The sequence below is a fragment of the Brachycentrus maculatus genome, unplaced genomic scaffold, assembly GCF_059751285.1.
Source record: "Brachycentrus maculatus isolate JH-2025_06_01 unplaced genomic scaffold, ASM5975128v1 h1tg000068l, whole genome shotgun sequence".
NCBI classification, from domain to species: Eukaryota; Metazoa; Arthropoda; class Insecta; order Trichoptera; family Brachycentridae; genus Brachycentrus; species Brachycentrus maculatus.
In genome coordinates this window covers 327,501-349,169 of record NW_028280822.1, presented here as the reverse complement: position 1 = coordinate 349,169, position 21,669 = coordinate 327,501, and the positions used below count along the sequence as shown (strand labels likewise).

Sequence of the window (21,669 nt, the reverse complement as noted above, 5' to 3'; positions counted from 1 at the left end):
GCGTTCCATGCCGAAAGAAAACTCTATTTTTTATATATTTTTTTAACGTTTATTCAAATAAAATTACTTGTAAATTGTTAAGGAGTGTTAAAACTTGGAAAATATTTAGATTTGGAAAAAACGTAATTAAAAATATGAATTTGTGTCAAACAATTTATCCCTTTTAACAAAAACACAGATTTAAGACATTTGTTTTAGTCGAAGCTTCAAAAAATATTCGGAAATGTGTCACAGCATTATCATTGGATAAATTTGTAAAAGGAATAGACACGTCCTTATTAGGGCGATGCTTCTCAATGTACGACGCAAGAGTTGCCCATGTTTTCAGCATTTCTCTTATTGTGCTAGAAGATGCTCTGCTACTTCCTCCTCCTCCATTAACAAAATATTCTCTATAATGTACTGCTGTGAAACACGATGCAACTCCATGAGCTCTTCGGTGGTCAGTTCTTGGCTTTACTCTTTCACAAGCTCTTCAATGTCGTTGTTATCCACCTCTAGTCCCATGATATTAGCTAATGTCACAATCTCGTTGACTGTAGACTTCACAGTCACTGTTTCAAAATCACATTTGACAACACTCTCTGGCCAAAGTTTTTTTTCCAAGCAGAAGTGAGGGTCCTCTTGGCAACTTCTTCCTAAGCCTCGAATGTCCCGGTTCACAAGTGAATGTCGTGAAAAAGGGATTTGCCCTTTATGCGAAACATCGCTTTTTAAGGGACCATTTTTTTTTTATTATTTAAATTGGTCGTTATGTGAATTACTCGTTGTGAGAGGTACCACTGTATTTGTTTTTTTTTGTTACTCATTATTGTCAATGAAATTATGTAACTGTTGTGTCAAATTTTTAAATAAATAAATAAATAATAATTATAATTGGAAGGGACAAGGCAGAAAGTGTTTTAATTAAAGTCCAGGTGTAATTATTTTATTGTAAGACCTTTATACTGTAAATTATTATTGTATATCCTGTATGTAATGTTTAAAATCTAATAAATAAAAAATTTTAAAAATATAAAAATTGTATTAACATGTTAGTATTCGGCTCAACACAGGCCATGCCTTAAGAGCCGTAATACATATAGTAAATGTATATATGAAATAAATATGTATCTATGAATGTATCTATGTATTTATGAAATTAAAAAAAAATAATAATAATAATAAAAAATATCTGTGAAAAAAGGTGCCGGAACGCCGTTCCACCGCGTTATATGAAAAAAAGGCCCATGTGTAAGTATTGGTTAAATTAACGGTAATAGTCCTAAAGGGAGAAAAAGAGTTTCATTTTCACGAAAGGCCCCGGAAGCCTAGATCTGGCTCTGCTTCAAGTGTCCGGATCGGTCCGCATTGTGGCGATGCAATAATGGTGACTGGTGACATTGCGTAGTATAGCTTTGCCGTTGTTCATGCGGCGCCTGCCACTGATTCGCGATCCGCCCGCACGCCCGCAGTCAGTTGGATCGTTTCGTCCCCAGATCACTAGTCGGCAGCGCGGCGTCACACGCAAATTGCAAACATGATTGTCGAATTCATACTTTTCTCCTTCGTCATTTACTTAGTATCGCTAGTGATCAAACCCAAGAACTACCCCCCAGGTAAGCTCTTCACTATTCACATGTCTGTCTTTCATTTATGTTATTAAATTTTAAAAATAATGAAAAGAGATACCTTTTAAATTGAATAATCGAACACATTAATATATGATACATGAGATTCTCGTATGAAACTAAAACTCAGATTATTTTAAACTTTATTTATTTTTTAAAACTGTGTAATGGGAGTTGAGAAATTTCATTCAAAATAATCGGTAATTAAATATTCGAAAATCACTCGCAGACATTTCCACGTCATATTGAGAATGGTTTCAGTTATTTGGGCTTATCAAGCATGATGTGGCTGACTTGTATCGAGACTGGCATTTTGACAGGCACTTAAAGTTTGCCAATACTTACCATTTTCCAGTTAGCAGTTATTGGTGTATGTGTATTAAATTGGTACCAAACGAAACAAAGCTTATTTTTGTGTTCAAAATGTGCAAAATACATACGAACTTCTTATTGGAGAAGAGAGCGGAATACAGAATCGTTACTATAAATAAAACTTACAAAATACCTGTAAAGTACGAATGCTTTCATGAATACTAATTTATGTAAATGATTTGCACACTTTCAATTAGCAGTAGAGAAAACGTTTTGACATACAATTATGATATTCGCATAATCGTATCAGAAATATATATTTATATATATATATATATATATATATATATATATATATATATATATATATATATATATATATATATATATATATATATATATATAGATATATATATATATATATATATAGATATATATATATATATATATAATATATATATATATATATATATATATATATATATATATATATATATATATATATATATATATATATATATATATAAAAATTGTGATCTCAGGGTCTCAAACCCTGAAATATTCTGAAAATGTAAGCACATAGATAATTGTATTGTAGATAATTCATAGTATTTTTTTTTTATTATTTTATTACAACAATCATCCAGTGAAGTCATTAAGTAAATACTCACTGATTTGGTTGAGAAACTTTCAATAATTTCGTAAAAGTACATTTTGGATTTTGTAAAAATTTTAACTCCACTTTCAGGTTATTTTGACGGGTTTAAAACGTGTTTATAAGTATTACTTAGGAATAAATTTACTTTATTTTGGCATCATTAACTTATATAAAAATTAGCTGAATATTTTTTCATTCATTTCTAACACATATACATATACCGAGGTTTTTGCATATTAAGTACGTACTTTTATTCAGTTTTATTTTTAATTTTTATAATTTACTGAAACTAATTTTAATCAAGCAAAGTAAAACTCAATAACCACTCTTATCGCGTCGGTACTATCTACGAGTAAGGACTACTTATCCATATCCGCTCCCTATGTGGAGCGTATGGAGTCCGCAACCTGCCCTCATGTTCTTCTGTCAGTCTCTAGCTCAGTTGCAACCTCCCAAGTATTTAGAAGTTAAGACGAGAATTGGCGACGGATTGTCAGCAATGGACGTTCTGGGCTGTGGAAACCTGATACCTTGTAAACGAGGCAAGCTTTATTGTGGTTTTCGACAGACTTGCGAAGTACATGGCCTAGCTAACTGAAACGCCTTTTCTTGCGGACAGTTCGCTCACTCCTTTCAAGAACGTCATAAATCAAAAAACTTGATTTTTCAGTAGAACGTTTTTAAAGTTTAAAAATGTAATACAATGTATTAAAAATAAATATCAAGCCACTTATTAAACTTTTTACTGGGTAACAGATCTTTTTAGGTAAAACCTGAAGGTTTTTTCGCCATTTGAAAAATATTTAATTTATTTAAAAAAATAGTTAAACAATACCTTTTCTTCACAATTCAAAAACAACAGCTTCTGCCCTGTAGCGGGTAAATATTAAGTTAAAAATATGCCTATTTTTCTGGGATATAGTACATTTTCTGGGCATTCCGAAAACATGCACAACTGAAAATTGACGATTTTTTATTTAAAAGTGATATTTGAATATAGGGACAAACTGAGTATAAAATTTGATTCTCATTCGTTCCAATTTCAAAGCACTCGAGTAGATATTGAAATAAGTATATATTTTTTATCTAGAACCATATTGTCTCTCGGGCCAGTAGCAGGTTGCTAATCTGGACGAGCTGGAAGTCAAAGCCGGACATCCGCCGTATCGCCCGTGGGTAAAGGAAGTTGTTTTGCGAACTTATCACCTGCGATCGAAAAACTATCTTCTACAAATCTAGTGAACCTTTAAGATAGCTTGCAGGGTGTGTGAATTGCAACCTTAACGATGGATGTTTCCATTCAATAATATTTTTTATTTTTTATTTATTTCAAAACATATAACATACATAAATCATATATACATATAATATTCCCAATGAGTAATTTATATTTTTCATTTTGGGACATGGGATTAAGGTTAACAAGACTGTGTGGATATGTGTGTGGATAGCTAAATGCTAGAAGTGTAAACACATACATTAGCAATTCAATCATGTTTTATCGACAATGTGATAACTGCAAACAAATGCAAGTAGTTTTCCACTTGATGTTCTTTTGAGCTGCATAATAGAACACATAAAATTTATTCTAAATATTTGTATTCACCTTTATAAAATACGTTATATAATTTAAAAAAAGTTAAGTAACAAATAATAACGTCGTAGTACATGACGTATTCTTTGTTACTTTACTAGCTAATTTATTCATGTATCCATATGCTATATATTCATACATCGTAATAAACAGTAGGTATACGAAGGTGAATTTGGGCTTATGATAATTCTGCGTGTCAAAATTATACTGTTTTTGTTGTTTTTTATGTTTTTTTTTATACAAAAATTGAAGTATGCTAACCTTTAAGGTGGATATGATTTATTCATCATTAAATACAATAAAACAAATTAAAATAAGAACATAACATAAATGATTAAAAGAAATACTCGTAATAGTACACTTAATTTAAAATGCACTGAACTTAAATATATATATATATATATATATATATATATATATATATATATATATATATATATATATATATATATATATATATATATATATATATATATATATATATATATATATATATATATATATATATATATATATATATATATATATATATATATATATATATATATATATATATGTATATATATATATATATATATATATATGTGTATATAATTACTCTATATATACGAGTATATTAAGGTATAACTTTTGGGATCTTATTGATTTTTCTATCAGAATTCCTAGAAATATTATGTAAGCTTATTGAAGAATCGTATCAAGTATGTAAATGTTCAATAAATATGTGGTATTTATCAAACATATAAGTAAAATATTACATAACCGAACCTGTCACATGATCGTGTTTAAAGTATTTTATGTAATGAAGTGATCATCAATTTGAGAACAATTAGGCTTTGCTTAGTTACACAACTGCTAGTTGCTGTTTACTGTGCGGTTAGTGTACAGGCTATATTATTTGAATTTATTTGTTGGAGAGCGATTGGACATTAAACCGCTGTGTGATTGGAGATTAATGTATTGAACGTTAATGTTTCGCTTATGTAATTTTATTAATATTATACTATCACAAATTTGTGATAAACGTGAAGGTGATATTGAATACATTAATCGAATGCATATGTATGCACCTTATACGAGTTAGTAACCAGGCGCGTCCGGTGACTATTTTAAGAAGGGATGCTGATAAATAACAACAACAAAAAAACATATCTGTGTTTCAAATGAGAATAGTATCAAATTTATAAATATTAAATAGCACAAAGCAAAGTATATATTCAAAACTCAGCAGTAATATTAAAGCTATCTAAATATTTTAGTTTAATATTAACTTAAATACATATTATAATATTTTATTAAATATAAATTTTAAATAATATTTTAGAGTGTCCCTTGTTATTGCAAATGATAAATATTTATGCTCCAACCAAAAACACGAGAAACCGTCAAATATTTTATTGTAATACCAGCCGGAAATTGTCTGGATTCAATACACCGAATACACAACCTCGGCAATGATTTCGCGGACCATATCAATATCTGGAATATGTCACATCCTAACTATGAAGCGATTACAATATTTCAGGCTAATGCATAATTATTTGTTATTCATCCTTGTTTAGATAGGTACTTTTCGAAACAATAATACACTTAAAAAGAGAAAACATATTATTTTATCATTAAGTATACAAAATGTAATACATACCAAATATATCCGCCTTTCATATATGTCCGCCTCTGTAGTGTAATCCCGTGAGGTCCCGGGTTCGATTCCCAGGGGAGGGTCAAATAAATATAAGTGATTTTTTCACTCTAATATTTATTCAATATTACCCTGGACTGGTACCTGAAGCGGAGGGCTGATCACCTTTCCTTCATGTGTTAACGATCAAGATAACACTGCGTTTATATGATGCAGTGCTCTATGCACCATTGGGGTGCAGATAAGGGTTTGAATGAAAATGAATATATATTATGGTAATTAATAAAGGAAAAAAATATGAACGAGCATCCGTGAATATTTATATCCTTTGTAGCCGATTATATATTTTGGACTTTATGTTTAGTGTTATCATTATTGTTTTCGTGATTTGGATGTATTTTTGAAAACCGCATCTTTAGGCCTGCATAATATCACCGTAACATATAAAGCGCATGCCCAAGAAAGGTCACTTTTGTGTTAAGGTGAGACTGACCGGAGCATTTCGTCGTAACATAACGTCGTAACATCGCTCGCGGCGAGCATTAGCGAGCATCCGAAACTATGGATGGAGCGCTCGGCTCGGTGTACTGACTGCCTGAATGCTCGCATCGTAATGTGTTACGTTACGACGAAATGCTTCGATCAGTCTCCCCCTTTAGGTACGGATTTGATCCTAACGGCAGACCACCCGAGCGATTAACTTGATGTAGCTATATCACTAAGCATACTCTCGATGTGTAGGTCGCATATATCAGCAACTGGGCGGTTAACAGAAATGGGCATATGTTGTGCATACAAAAAATTCAAGGATGCAGAGCATCCACAGCATGGATGGGTGGAGTACTCTCCCATTAGTGACCCTATATTATTTCATTTGGCTGAGATAAGGCCAATATATTCTTTTATTTTTTAATCCAAATATAGATAATACTTGGGTGCCCTACTTCTATGTTAATTTCTTTATATGGAAAATAATAAAATGATTAAAAAAATATAATCATGCATGACCCTCGAAAAGGTAAAAACTAATTAAAATTAAATCCTGCAAATAGTTTAATCGGTTTGAGAATTTCAGCATTACAGGTCACTTACATATATTTTTTTCATTTATACCATCAATTTGGAAATTATTGTTTTTTTTACTGAAAGTCACAATTTTTTATTAGAAAAATCATAAAAAATAATTGAACAACATTTTACTTACTAAACTATGTATTAGAATAAACAATTTTAATGTTGAAGATATGCCAACTAGCTAACTAAAATCAAATTAGCTAAATTATTTTAAAATTAGTAGTATTAAATTACGAAATGTAAGGTAAGATGATGATGTACTTTATTTAAATAAACAAACATCATCATATCATCATATTTACATCTCGTGTTTATATATACCATATACATACATGAATATATTAAATTATTATTCAAAGATTATAATCAATCCACTTATTTATCCATTAATTAATCCAAATTAATAAACTAGAATGCTTTAAATATGATAAAGTATGTGTATATTTATGTATAAATGATATGAATTAACTTAGTTAAAAATATACATCTTTCTATCTGTTTACATATCGCTCACTCCTTTCAAAAACGTCATAAATCAAAAAACTTGATTTTTCAGGAGAACGTTTTTAAAGATAAAAATATAACACAATGTATTAAAAATAAATATCAAGCCACTTATTGAACTTTTTACTGTGCAACAGATCTTTTTAGGTGAAACCTAAAGGTTTTATCTCCATTTGAAAAATATTTAGTCTATTTAAAAAATAATTAAACAATACGTTTTATTCAAAATGCAAAAACAACATTTTCTTACCTGTAGCGGGTAAATATTAAGTTAAAAATATGCTTCTTTTGCTGGGATATAGTACATTTTCTGGGCATTCCGAAAACATGCACAACTCAAAATTGACGATTTTTGATTTATGACGTTCTTGAAAGGAGTGAGCGATATGTTTGTTGTAATAATTTTATTTCATGATTATGTAAATATTAAATAAATTTTTTTTTTAAACACGTGATGGAATTAATTTATTCATTCATCGACATCTTACTGGATATATTCTACTTCGTAAAATAAATGAAATAAAAATAATAAAAAAATAAAAAAAATAAAAAAAGCAACTAAGCGAGCATCATTAAGATGGGCCATTTTACTTTCACCTCAAATCGTGCCTTATTTTTAAGACGCTTAAACGAAATATAAATACCTGCATATATTTATAGACAAAAAAACCTAACATACTCTTATCCGTTTAAATGCATAATATTCCCTAACAAATTTATTTTTGGAGCTTGGAATCATGTACCATTCTTAAAATATTAAATTGAATCTCAATTAGTCTTATTAATAAATATTTTAAATAATTGCTATCTCAGCATATGACGATTTTATAGATATGAGAATATGGAAAATTCGGTACTTTCAATGGTTCTAGGTTACCGCTTTTAATTTTGTATTTTTAAAACTAAGAGTAAATTTATCATCTTTTTCCTATATTATTCATTCATTAAGGACACATCAGTTTGATTAATAGTATAAATAATCACTATTTTTTTATCTTTTTGCGATTCTTGATTCAATGAAAAACATTATTTCCCTTTTTAAAAATGACAAAAAGCCCTTTGGCTACTAAGACTTTTCGGCCTACTATCCCAGAAAGACCGCGATTTAACCAAAAATAATTAAAGACAAAAATTTGTAACATAATTTGTGAACACCTTTTGAAATGTTTCAAACATCTTCCGCACAACAAAAATATCTGAGACAGTTTAGTTAACTAAATTATGCAACATTATACAAAAGTCTAATATACCGGCTAACAACTTAACGCCTTTCGATTATTAATCACTATTTTTTTACGCCGTGCGCACAAATACTCAAAATATTACAACTCAAACGGCTCGCCACTTCCGCTGGACACAACAAGGGCTGCCAGTAATTAATGAATAAAAAATAATCATTTGTATTTAGTTATGTATTTTATATTAAATAACTAAATGCAAATTATAATTTTTTATTTGTTAATTTCTGTATGTATTATATTTGTATCGATTTATTGCATGTTGTTGATTAACCTTGACACCTGAAAAACACACACTCAGTGCGAAAATGGCGTTTCTGAGTATTCAAAACATTGTTAAAAAATGTATATTTATATTTTTTTTTAATTTCGGTTTCGTATTTATTTAAATTTACTTCCATTGTGTTAGTGATGTGTGTTTTTTCCAGTGCATTTACCAACCAGATTATATTTAGGTGTTTTTATTTTATATTTGTTTATTAGATTTTTTTATAAACTTCGTTGTAATTTTTATACTTTATATTATTTTTAAGTTTTTATAAGGTTTTAAAACTTAATTGCTATAGCTTTACTTTTCAATTACTTTTGACGGAAACAAAATTGTTTTATTTCACTCGTTTTTCACGTATTTTGTAACTTAATTTTTTTGTAATATTTTACTAATAATACTAATTGTAAAACTATTTAATTCTAAATATCGATGTATAAATTAGAGGAAAATCTAAAATTTAACACAACCCTGAAAGAATGAGCGGATCTCTAACACACTGTACAAAATGTAACTGATACTTTTATAAATCATGACGTCAGATCCGACGGATCCGGCATATTTATTCGCTAGAATACCTATAGCCAATATATCGGATTTTGGTAGTCAAAGGGATAGACGCGATACATACATATAGCTAGTCGAAATTGCGAATAATACAACTCAATGACATATCGACGAGTGCTAATTCGAAATGACGTTCATTGAATTTTTTCGTTGGATAAAATTAATTGTTCCATTTATTATGAGTGTATTCTATGGAAATGTTACATTAATTAATTGTAACATTTACATAGAATACACCCATAAGTGAATTATGGCAGAGCCTACTGCTTTTTTAAATTATTATTGATAACTATTTTTTCGCATTGTTGATAATGAATCCACATTTTTCGTAAGATTAAAATACAAATTTGTTTATTTATTGTTTTATAACATATTTCTGCTTATCTTTGACCTAGTTTTAACGACGTTTAAAGCTGTAACGACGATTAGTTTATTCTGTAATCAAATACTATTCAATTAATCATTTACTTCTCATTGTTTTGTATCAATACAGTTGAGAACATAAATGTTTTGTAGGTACATGCGCAGATACAATTATTTATTCTAAAACAAAGAAAATTCATATTTTGTTTCATTATGTGTTTTTTGTAATTTTCAATTTGTAATGTTAAAACGTCCGGCAAAACGAAAAATAAAATAAAAAATGCGGTGTTTAATTTTTTTTTCTTCAAATATTTACAATATTTTATATACACATTTACCATATTTGAAAACAACACTGAAGCAAATGAACGGAAAAATATCATAAAATATTTTCTTCTAGATGTAATGTCATTTTAATATTTGTTTTTTTTTTTAAATATCAGCAAAAGCAGAAAGTGTAAAGTAATTGTATTTACCTATATTGTAATGTTCCTATATCTTTGTACAGGATTTTGTTTCCAGATTTTGATAAATACGAAGAATCTTATAGGAATTATACTATGCAGAGCATGTTGAATAGAAAGTTCAAATAAACTAAAAAAAATTGAAATCTCAACATAGATGAAGAAGAATATGGAAGTCTGGGTATTTACGAGGCATATAACCTGTCATAGGCTGGCTAAGTGATCAATTTACACACGTGCAGCATTTACCATTCTATCCATGGTTGACAACCACACTACTCAAATTTGTCCTAAAAACTCTTACATATCGCTCACTCCTCTCAAGAACGTCATAAATCAAAAGTCGTCAATTTTCAGTTGTGCATGTTTTCGGAATGTCCAGAAAATGTACTTTATCCCAGCAAAAAAAGCATATTTTTAGCTGAATATTTACCCGCTACAGAGCAGAAAGTGTTGTTTTTGCATTTCGAAGAAAATATATTGTTGAATAATTTTTTTAAATGCACAATTTTTTTTAAATGGAGAAAAAACCTTAAGGTTTTACCTAAAAAGATCTGTTGCTTAGTAAAAAATTCAATCAGGGGCTTGATATTAATTTTCAATACATTGTATTATATTTTTAAACTTTAAAAACGTTCTCCTGAAAAATCAATTTTTTTGATTTATGACGTTCTTAAAAGAAGTGAGCGATATATCATTAATTTCGTGATACAGTACATATGAGTTCAAAAGCCATCTATGTTGGATTGAGAAAACTTTTATTTTGAAAAGATCCTTTTGTTTGGATGTGAGATTTTGAGGATAAAAAGGATTTGAGATTTTGAGCATTTGAGATGTCAAAAAAATGTGAAAATTACTTAAGTGGAGAAAACCCAGATTTGTAAACAGGTATTTGACACACTCAAAATGTTGTGAATAAATAATGATTTGTTAGAAAATTAAAAATGATTTCTTGGAAAATTTCTATAATTTTTCACAATATTCATTGAGACTAAACTAGCGTACGTGACAATTTACATGGTTTTGAAATTAATTAATTCAAGATCTGCATGTATCTGTTATTAATAGTCTGTGATTATTCAGAATTTAGTTGTATAATAAAACAATTTATCTCCGCTCACATCACTATCGAAAATCAGACAATATTTTATTATCTCGGAAGAATATTTCAGTTATCAATTTAAGAAGGTTCAACGTATTACTAAGTAATCTCGATCAAGGCCCCATTTATGTATAATATGTATTAAATTTGTTTGATCACAATGTAAGTAATTTTTTTTATTAAGCTAACTAACTAACTTACTAACCATTACACCGCTTCTAGCAAGGGTAGGCAGAGATAATAAAGCGCTTCACCTATATGATTTTGCAAACAATCTCCGCCTCAAATTTATGCATCTCCTCATACATACCCGCCGATTATTCCGACTCCTTCCCTGACCACATTCAAGTATTCGAAATACTTGACCTAGCCAAGTTTTCCTCGGTCATTCCTTGCTTGTATTATCAATCGCATTCGCCTCAAATTATTTTACTTTATTTTCTTCATTCGTTCGATTCACATCCCCAAATTATCTCAACACACCTTTCGATTTTGTCGATAATCCTTATCTCAGCCTTGCATTCTTTCCTTATTTCACAAAACGGAGAGATTGCATTTCAACTACATTCAGCCCACTTTCTTCCTTTTTTTGTTAACTCCATGTTTTACTCCATACATTAGAGTTGAAACCAATACTTTTTCTGAAAGATTTTTATTAGCTATTTCTGTTTTCAGCGCACAATTCACTCTTCTTTGTATATTCCAACCCTAGAAAACTTCCCAAATACTGTATACGAAAGTATCTACCTGTTCTAAAATTGACCCACTTACATCCAAATTTAGATTCGTGTCTTTCACACACCATGAATTTGGTTTTGTCAATATTCATACCAAATCACTTTCCTTGCACACATTATACACCTTTCACACCAGCTTCTGCTGCTCTTCTCTACTATCATCAAGAAGCACACCATCGTCAGCAGAGAGTCAAATCAATCTATTTTTTTTGTGATTTTTAATTATTTAGTTTTTTATTTATTTTACATATTTTTTCTTTCATATGATTAATATGATTAACAATACATTTATTAATATCTTTGTTTTTATTGTCTAATTATAGTTGATCAACTTCTAATCTCTTAAAAGCAATAATGTTACACGATAGTCATTGTAACGTGAAACATCTTTTCGTTCAAGTAAATCTATCTAGTAGCAATTTACGTAACGGGACATTTACAAAATGCTAAGTACAAGTGAATTCAAACAAAGCAACAACGTTATAAAGTACAATTATATCGCAATATTATACTTAAATGAAGCGTGAAATATTTTTATGCATACTTATGATATCCTCGGTGACAATTTTCTATTTTATCCAACTCTGGCTTTTCATTTCTAAAGTCGGAAAGATATGAAAACAAAAGTGAGCTTACGTTGAAGAATTTAGTAGCTAGTTTAGTTTTACGGTAGAATAGTGTCACAATTTGGGAGTGTCTAAATTGTTAAATAATTATTTGAATATTTAATACCATTGAGAACTTAATGTATTGAAGATTACTTACTTTTATCATGAGGTCAAAAAAGTTTGAAATGATTATAGTATATTCAATGAATTAAATAATTTAAGTTTGAATCGATCCCAGGACCCAATAACTCAACACTGGCTATAACACCCAAGATGGGTGAAAAGCCAGTAAAAAGAAGAAGTAGAAAATCCCAGGACGTCATTCACTATATTTAATCGCGATAACCAATAAACTATAAAGACGGACGAATCTCAAATTGAAATATGTCCAAAAGTTCTCTTATCATGAGATTGATATGGGTTCGTTTATTTCGATTTGTACCGGTTTAATATTAAAATAAATTTATATTATACAATTAATTAATAACATGCATATCAGGTAAATCATGAATGTTTAAATTTGACCCGATGCAAGGATGGATCTTTAAATGCATTAGTGATAATTGAATGAAAGTGTTATACTTTGTTTCAATTTTACATGAAGAGTTCACGATCATTTGTGGGCTCCACTTAAAACAGCAGTAGATAATAAAATATTTACATTTATCCTTGGATGATAATCAGTACTTGAACTAAAAATTTTATGCTTTGTGTTATGCAATTTATAATAATCTATATAATCCATAACTAAATTCATGATATGAAAGAATATACCGCAATCCGAACGAAATAATGTTATTTTTTAAATTTAGTATTACTTAGTTTTACAATTTCTAGAGTCTACAATAGAAATTGAAGATACTTTCGTTAATTGATTCGGCAGTCACTTTGTGGTAAAAATCTAACCTTTTTTAAATTTTAGGTTTACTTGGTAAACACCACAATATTTCCTAAAATCTATTGTGACACGTGTTTCGATGCATTCCGCATCATTTTCAAACACCGTATGATGCGAAATGCATAGAAACACGTGTCACAATAAATTGTGGTATTTGCTAAAGTTAAATTTTAATTAAAAATGAATAGATTTAATCACAAAGTGAATGACAAATCAATTGATGAATCCTATATAAAAACTCCGTGCGGTTTTTCCTTTAAAAAAATTTTCTTTATTGAAAATCAAATGTAATCAAGTATGTATGGACCAGTGGCGGTACTTCCCTAGAAGCCCAAAAGCCCGAAAACTCCAAATAAAAATGACTAAATCTAGACCAAATGATTAAAAATACATAATTAATGTGTTACTGTTTTTAAATTATCGTGCGCTTATATGTTTATTAAACACTATGCATGCCATTATATGGTGATGGTACTTATTGATAATGGGTGATATCTGAGGAAGATATTTTATTATAGTGAACATTTTCTTTGTTTAAAGGTGATGGCTATACCTTACAAAAGTTACATGTTAGCATATTTTTACAATGATTACAATACATTGTTTATATTTATAATACTTTCTGGGTGCTTACTATACTGGGAATGATATGAGGCGAAGAAATTATAGGTACATCATGTATTCACGAATGTGAAAAATAGTGAGTTTGCCTTACTGGTAAACCCTAGGCACGCCACTGGTATGGACCACTATTATTTGAGGCCTTTTGCCATTTTTCGAGTAGCATCATAATTCTATCGGAATAGAACTTCTGTAGTTATTCATAGAAAAACTTAGCCAAGTGATTATCAGCGGCTCTTCGGTCGGCCAATTTTTTACCATCAAGAGATTTTGTACTGAGACCGAAACAAATGGTAATCAGACAGTGCAAGATCTGGACTATATGGTGGATGCATCAAAACTTTCCAACCAAGTAACATCAATTAGTTCAGAGTCATCAAAGATGTGTGTGGCCGGGCATTGTCATGATATACATAGAACACAACTCCCATTCTGTTGGCCAATTCTGGTCGTTCTTTCAGAATTGCTTCATTCAAACGGCCATGTTGTGTACAGTACATGACTGCATTGATGGTTTCTCCAGGTTACAACAACTCATAATGGATAACTTCCTTCCAATCCCACTAAACACTCAACATAACATTGTTTGCCGATAATCCAGGCTTTGAAGTCGTTTGTGGAGGGTCACCAGCATTTGACCATGGTCACATGCATTTGTATTTCACCCACTTTGTTATGGTCTTGATTTGCTTAAAAAATGGTTCGATTTCGTTGCGTTTCAGAAGCATTTCACTAATGGTATTCGGGCAATAAAATTTCTTTGCGTTAATTCATGTGGCACCCACACATCAAGTAATACAAATTCACTGCTCTTCGCAAATCGCGGATTCGCAGATCTTCTAAACCAGAGGTGTCCAACCTTTTTTATCGCCACGGACCGGACCGGATAATTTTATCGCCACAGAAGCGGGTGGATTTAATTGTTTTTTGTTTTTAATTGTTTAATTGTTTTGATTTAACCATTTTAATTTTATTCTATAACTTCGATCGAATCCGAAAACCGAATGAAATAACTAATTTCACTTGATTTGTGTGTGTGTGTGTCCAAAGCCTTGTTCATAAATCTGGGTTTCTCCACTAAGGAGTTATTTTTATATCCTGATATCTCAACATAGATGAAAATATGGACGTCTGGGTTTTTACAGGGCTTATGTCATAGGCTGGGTAAGTGATCACTTTACACACGTGTAACATAAAAACGATAGATCCTTCGTCTCGGCTAAACCGCACAATGTATAAACATGTATTGTTTATAAATTCAGTCCGCGAACCATATTTTGCCCAACACTATTTTAAATCCTATTCATATTTACAAACATGTAAGTTGAACAAAGAAACGCCTCGGCTGATGCCGGAAGACACTGATGAAGGTCACGACCGATTCAAGACATTGGTATTTTAAACTGACGTCACACGTTACATGATTTTGAACTGACGTCACACGTCATGTGTTCTAATGCCGGCTCCATAAAATAAAACTAATCGATGTGATCAAATATTTAAATTTTTCATCTCGACTTAAATTAAACAGGATTCACGAACAATTTATTGTAATATATATATATATATATATATATATATATATATATATATATATATATATATATATATATATATATATATATATATATATATATATATATATATATATATATATATATATATATATATATATATATATATATATATATATATATATATATATATATATATATATATATATATATATATATATATATATATAAATATATTATACATATATATATATATATATATATATATATATATATATATATATATATATATATATATATATATATATATATATATATATATATATATATATATATATATATATATATATATATATATATATATATATATATATATATATATATATATATATATATATATATATATATATATATATATATATATATATATATATATATATATATATATATATATATATATATATATATATATATATATATATATATATATATATATAAATATATATATACATATATATATATATATATATATATATATATATATATATATATATATATATATATATATATATATATATATATATATATATATATATATAAATATATATATATATTTATATATATATATATATATATATATATATATATATATATATATATATATATATATATATATGTATATATATATATATATATATATATATTTTTATATATATATTTTTTATATATATATATATATATATATATATATATATATATATATATATATATATATATATATTATACTAGAGAAATTCTTGTGATTCAAGCAAAATGAAATTGGATCGTAAATGCCCAGACTTCCATATTCTTCTTCATCTATGTTGAGATGTCAAAAAATAATTTGAAAAATAACTCCTATAATTGGATATAATTCAGATTTGAGAACAAGTATGTGGACACACTCAAAATGTTGTTACATAAAAGGAAATTTAACTTCCAGTCCACTTCCCATTGTGATTCTTTTTTTTTTATTTCAATACAAAATATCAAATCGTAATAATTTTATTTTGATGACCTGACGATGGAATGATTTTTCTAAGCCAGTAGTTACGAATAAGTGGTATTACACAAAGTAAACGATGGATGATAAGGAGAGTGTTTTATTACCATACCACAAAATTATCAATGCTTTTAATATACAAAATACATAAAAGTATATTTATTTAGTTCTGATTTCGTTTGATTTTAGGTCCGATGTGGCTGCCTTTTGTGGGATGTTCACCGGTAATAAAGAGGCTAACCATGTCGATGGGGGGACAGCATCACGCAGTGCAGGAGTTGGCCAACCGCCATGGAACGAAGGTGCTCGGCACTAAACTCGGAGGAGACCGGTTCGTGTTCGTCTTCACGGACGATATCGTGCGAAAGGTCCTTACGTCTGAAGATTACGAAGGCAGGCCAAACACGTTCTTCCTGAGACTGCGCTCTATGGGGACTAGGAAAGGTAATATCACTTAACCATAAGAATTATAGTTAAGAGATTCATCTTCTCGGAGTCCAGTAGAGGTCCCCCAAGGATGTGACTTTTGCGAGCGAGCGCGTCACAATTATAGAGAATGTGGATTGCGATTTCGTTATCCTCCATACAAAATCTGCATACTGGGGAGTCATGTAGTCCAATTTTTGTCAGGTGTTTCCGCAGTCTGCAGTGTAAATTATCTCTTACTTTAATTTGTTTAGAATGGATTGCTTAAAAAATGTGTCAATCGCATTAATTGTCATTTATGATCTTAATAGAACATATTCTGAATTTTTTGCATGATTTTTTCAAATAACAACCAAACATTATTTTGAAATTCAAGCACTAGTAAACACTCGGGAGGAATATCTCTTCAACATACTCAACCTATAAAGGATTATATTAGACTCGTTTTGTGTTTATAACAGCCGATATAATCAATATTTTAATTCATCATTTTCTTGTGAAAAATTCGCCTTCGTAAATACGTTGTTTTCGTAAGTTGGTAATGAATGACGTCACATAAACGAATCCACACTACTACTAGAACCTAAAAAATTAAACAGAAAAAAAACATAATTAATAAATTATAATACTACATTTTTCAAACACTTAATCGATAATTTAAAACAAATGATGGTTTATCTTTTAAAAAGATTCATCGAGATGATTTTATCAAAAAAACCTTTGTCATGTTTTGTAATTTATAGAGATTCTTATACGTATTAGTAACAATAGCCAAGGGCAAAATGTTAAATATTCTGAACTTTATCCTATTTTCGATAAAATATCATCATCTTGGATTAGATTTAATCTTTGGAATAAGAAATATAAGTAGATACGTACATATCTATTTATCAGATTCAATAACCAATTAGCATTTAAAAGTTAAGTCTCGTCATACCATATTATAAACGTATTCTTATTTACGTTCCTGAACAACCAAATGAAAGATTGACTTTTGGAGAAATTAATTGATTAACATGACAAAGCTGCAGATGATTTTTATATCTGCAAATGATGGTTGGGACTACTATAATCTATGGGTTAACCCATCGGCATACAACCGCCATTAGTTTGGCGCTAATAATATTTTAGATTAGCATATCAGTAGTGGTGAGATTCAGCCGGTTCGCACCGGTTCGATGGAACCGGTACCTAAAATTTTTAGAGTTCGCCGAACCAGTCCTTAACCCTTTTGTTGTCACTCAATATTCCGATTGAGATCACTGTTGTTATGTGAATGTTCTGTTTATGTGCAGAGTAAAAAAAGAATCGAAAAATTGTAAAAACATTTTTTTAGGGGGGGGGGGGGGTAGTGGTAGTACCTAAAGGGCGAACCGGTTCTTGAAAATTTTGAATCCCACCACTGCATATCAGTTGTGGTTTAAGCCACACCTTCGTCTGTGGGTCGTTCATATTTTAAAGATAGTTTCGTGTGATATCTACAAATCAGTAAAGAAAACTTTTGCTAACGCATTATATCTTATTATTATAATACAAATTTATTTACAACATTTGACCAAAGATTTCTCTGTAGGAATAGAAATATCATATTGATTAAAATATCAACTAAATGCGACCACTCCCATGGCGACCGAAAGTTCTCTCTTTCTCTTTCTCTCTACCTTTTATCTTTCTTCTCTCTCGTGTAATGAAATATGCCCAATAAACGTGACTCGTCCTTGACACTTCAATTCACGTACAATTATCGATAATCAAATCGCCGCCTAAGAAGTTTCCCTTCAAAACACTAAACATTGATAAATTTAATGTTTACTTGTTAAAATAATTCAAAGCCAAATGCACAGGAAACGAGTCCTATAATATAATTGGATCTGGGCCGATTAATTTACTACGAGTGTGTAGGTAGGATAGCAGCGATTTTTTAAATATATGAATATCTATTTCTATTACTAGTGGCCTAGTTAAATTTAACAGCTTGATGACCTCATGACCGATAATACTACGCAGAATGTTAAATGATTCAACTTCAAACGTGCATAAATAAGAAAATATATATCTGTGAGATTATAGACATATACGTATGTTGTACTCATATATACTATAAACTACACATGGCAGCATTTGTTTATTTTATATTATCTTCTTCTTCTTCTGTTGTTTGATGTAGGCCTTATGGCCTATTTTTAAGAGGGATAAGCCTCCTGCGATATCGATTCCCAGCTGTCAATCCATCTCTTTAGTGGTTGGCCGTAGAGTGCAATGTGGGGGAGACGGATGGTTCCATTCTCCTCATATTCGCATCCCATTGTTTCCTTCGTTGCCTTCCCCACCTAACGACATCTTCGATCTCGCATATTTCCCTTATCCTGTTGTTCTTTATTCTGTCTTGTAGACTCTTGCAGATAAGCTTCTTATAGTCTTCATTTCTGGCACTCTTAACGCGTTTTCTGTGACTACGGTGTCCGCTCTGCTTTCGATCCCATATGTCATGATGGGTTGCACACAAGTTTAGTAAATCTTGATTTTCCTGCCGATCTTCATGTCATTTTATATTATATTTGTATTTATTTGTTAGCAAGAAACACTGTCAAATTACCAATATTGTTGCGTATTGCAGGTATTACCGGCGTGGATGGGCCGCTTTGGCAGGAGCACAGGCAGTTCGCAATGAGACACTTGCGGAATGTGGGATTCGGCAAGCCCATCATGGAGGAATACATTATAGAAGAATTGCACCAACTGGTCAAAACGTGCGCTGAATCGGGAAGGAACGTGTATTTGAACGCCATGTTAGCACCACACGTTATTAATGTCTTATGGATGTTCACTGCAGGTAATATTATAACCGATTTTACTTTCGAAATTTAATTGCCTAGTGAAGTGAAGAGTCTATCAGGCCAATACCCACCCCCTTAATCTACCCTTTGACTAAAGAATATAATGATTTCAATAGTATTGGTAGATTTACTAGACTCGTTAAACGTTAGCGAGATTTTCAATGATAATTTATAAGTTCAATATTTTATAGATTGTCCTACAGCAAATATAATTTTTTTTTTTAGGAAAGAGGATTGATAAAGATGATGCACGTCTTCCTAAACTATTGACCCTTTTGAGTGAAAGGTCTCGTGCCTTCGACATGGCTGGAGGTCTCCTGAATCAGTTTCCTTTTCTGCGGTTTATTGCACCTGAAAAGACTGGCTTTACGCTTCTGACGCGCCTCAACAAGCAACTTCACGACTTTTTCTTGGTAAAAAAGGCACAACTAAATATTTTTTGTATGTACATATTATATATATATATATATATATATATATATATATATATATATATATATATATATATATATATATATATATATATATATATATATTTATATATATATATATATATATATATATATATATATATATATATATTATATATATATATATATATATATATATATATATATATATATATATATATATATATATATATATATATATATATATATATATTTATATCATGAATAATAGTAATAGCTCCCAACTAGCGTCCGAGTATATGACTTCAGCATGTGGGGCTAGCTATGAGTGCGCATGTGACTAAACATGCCAATTTTGGACCTAGAGGTCGGATGTGTTTTCAGGCGCCATTTTTTGTAAATGCTTTTTTTAGAATATACATAAAAAAACATTTTTTAATTTTTTTAATTCCTTCAATAAATATTTTATTTTTAAAACCACAAATTTTTTTTCGAAGAAAAACTTATTTTTTCAATACAAAAACGTTAAAAAAATCAATTACGTGCAATGTTACCTGGGTTTAAAGAAAATTATGTTGTGATTTATCGTATATTGGGCCTTATGATAGATCTCAAATTGAGACACCTATTATACAAAATAAACTTTTTAGGGGAATGTGTTGGCAGTGTGTGCTTTGAAAATGTAAAATGGGAGTGATGAAAGCAATTTCGTACCAAATGCGCGTAAACGGGTTCTTATAGCGATAATCTTATTTTTTTACTTTCGTTTTTTATAGTGTAATTTCTTCGTGGCGACGTTTCGATAATCTATATTTGGAAGAGATTTGAGAGGGAAATTTCAAGGACATGTTACGTTTATTGCAAAGACGTTATTTAAATTGTCACACGGAAAGTTTTCAGAATATTTGCAAAAAAATTACTATTTTTCTGAGACACGAATGGTCAAATTAATTTTAAAAATCTAAAGGAAATATGTATTTTTATTGAAGTAATTTTATATGGCATATTTAACTGAAAATTATCATTTTTTTAATGTAAAATTTTATCAAAAACATTATCAGGTATTTGTCACAAACGTTTTAATATTATCACAATGAACTTTTATCAAATTGCTCTAGTTTTATTATAGTAATATTATGATGTGAATAATATAAATATATTTGAGATAATATTTGATACC

General features: G+C 29.6%; 1 protein-coding gene across 1 annotated transcript in view; it reads left to right on the top strand.

Annotated features, from left to right (window-relative positions):
* Positions 1-1,386: 1,386 nt before the first annotated feature.
* The window catches only part of Cyp305a1 (Cytochrome P450 305a1), a 25,035-nt gene continuing 4,752 nt past the window's right edge, over positions 1,387-21,669 (top strand). Inside the window, exons 1-4 of the mRNA XM_088256834.1 lie at positions 1,387-1,598; positions 17,006-17,260; positions 19,860-20,075; positions 20,305-20,492. Of these exons, the coding sequence (XP_088112960.1) occupies positions 1,520-1,598; positions 17,006-17,260; positions 19,860-20,075; positions 20,305-20,492 (738 nt within the window). The 5' untranslated portion in view covers positions 1,387-1,519. The remainder of the gene's footprint in view (positions 1,599-17,005; positions 17,261-19,859; positions 20,076-20,304; positions 20,493-21,669) is intronic.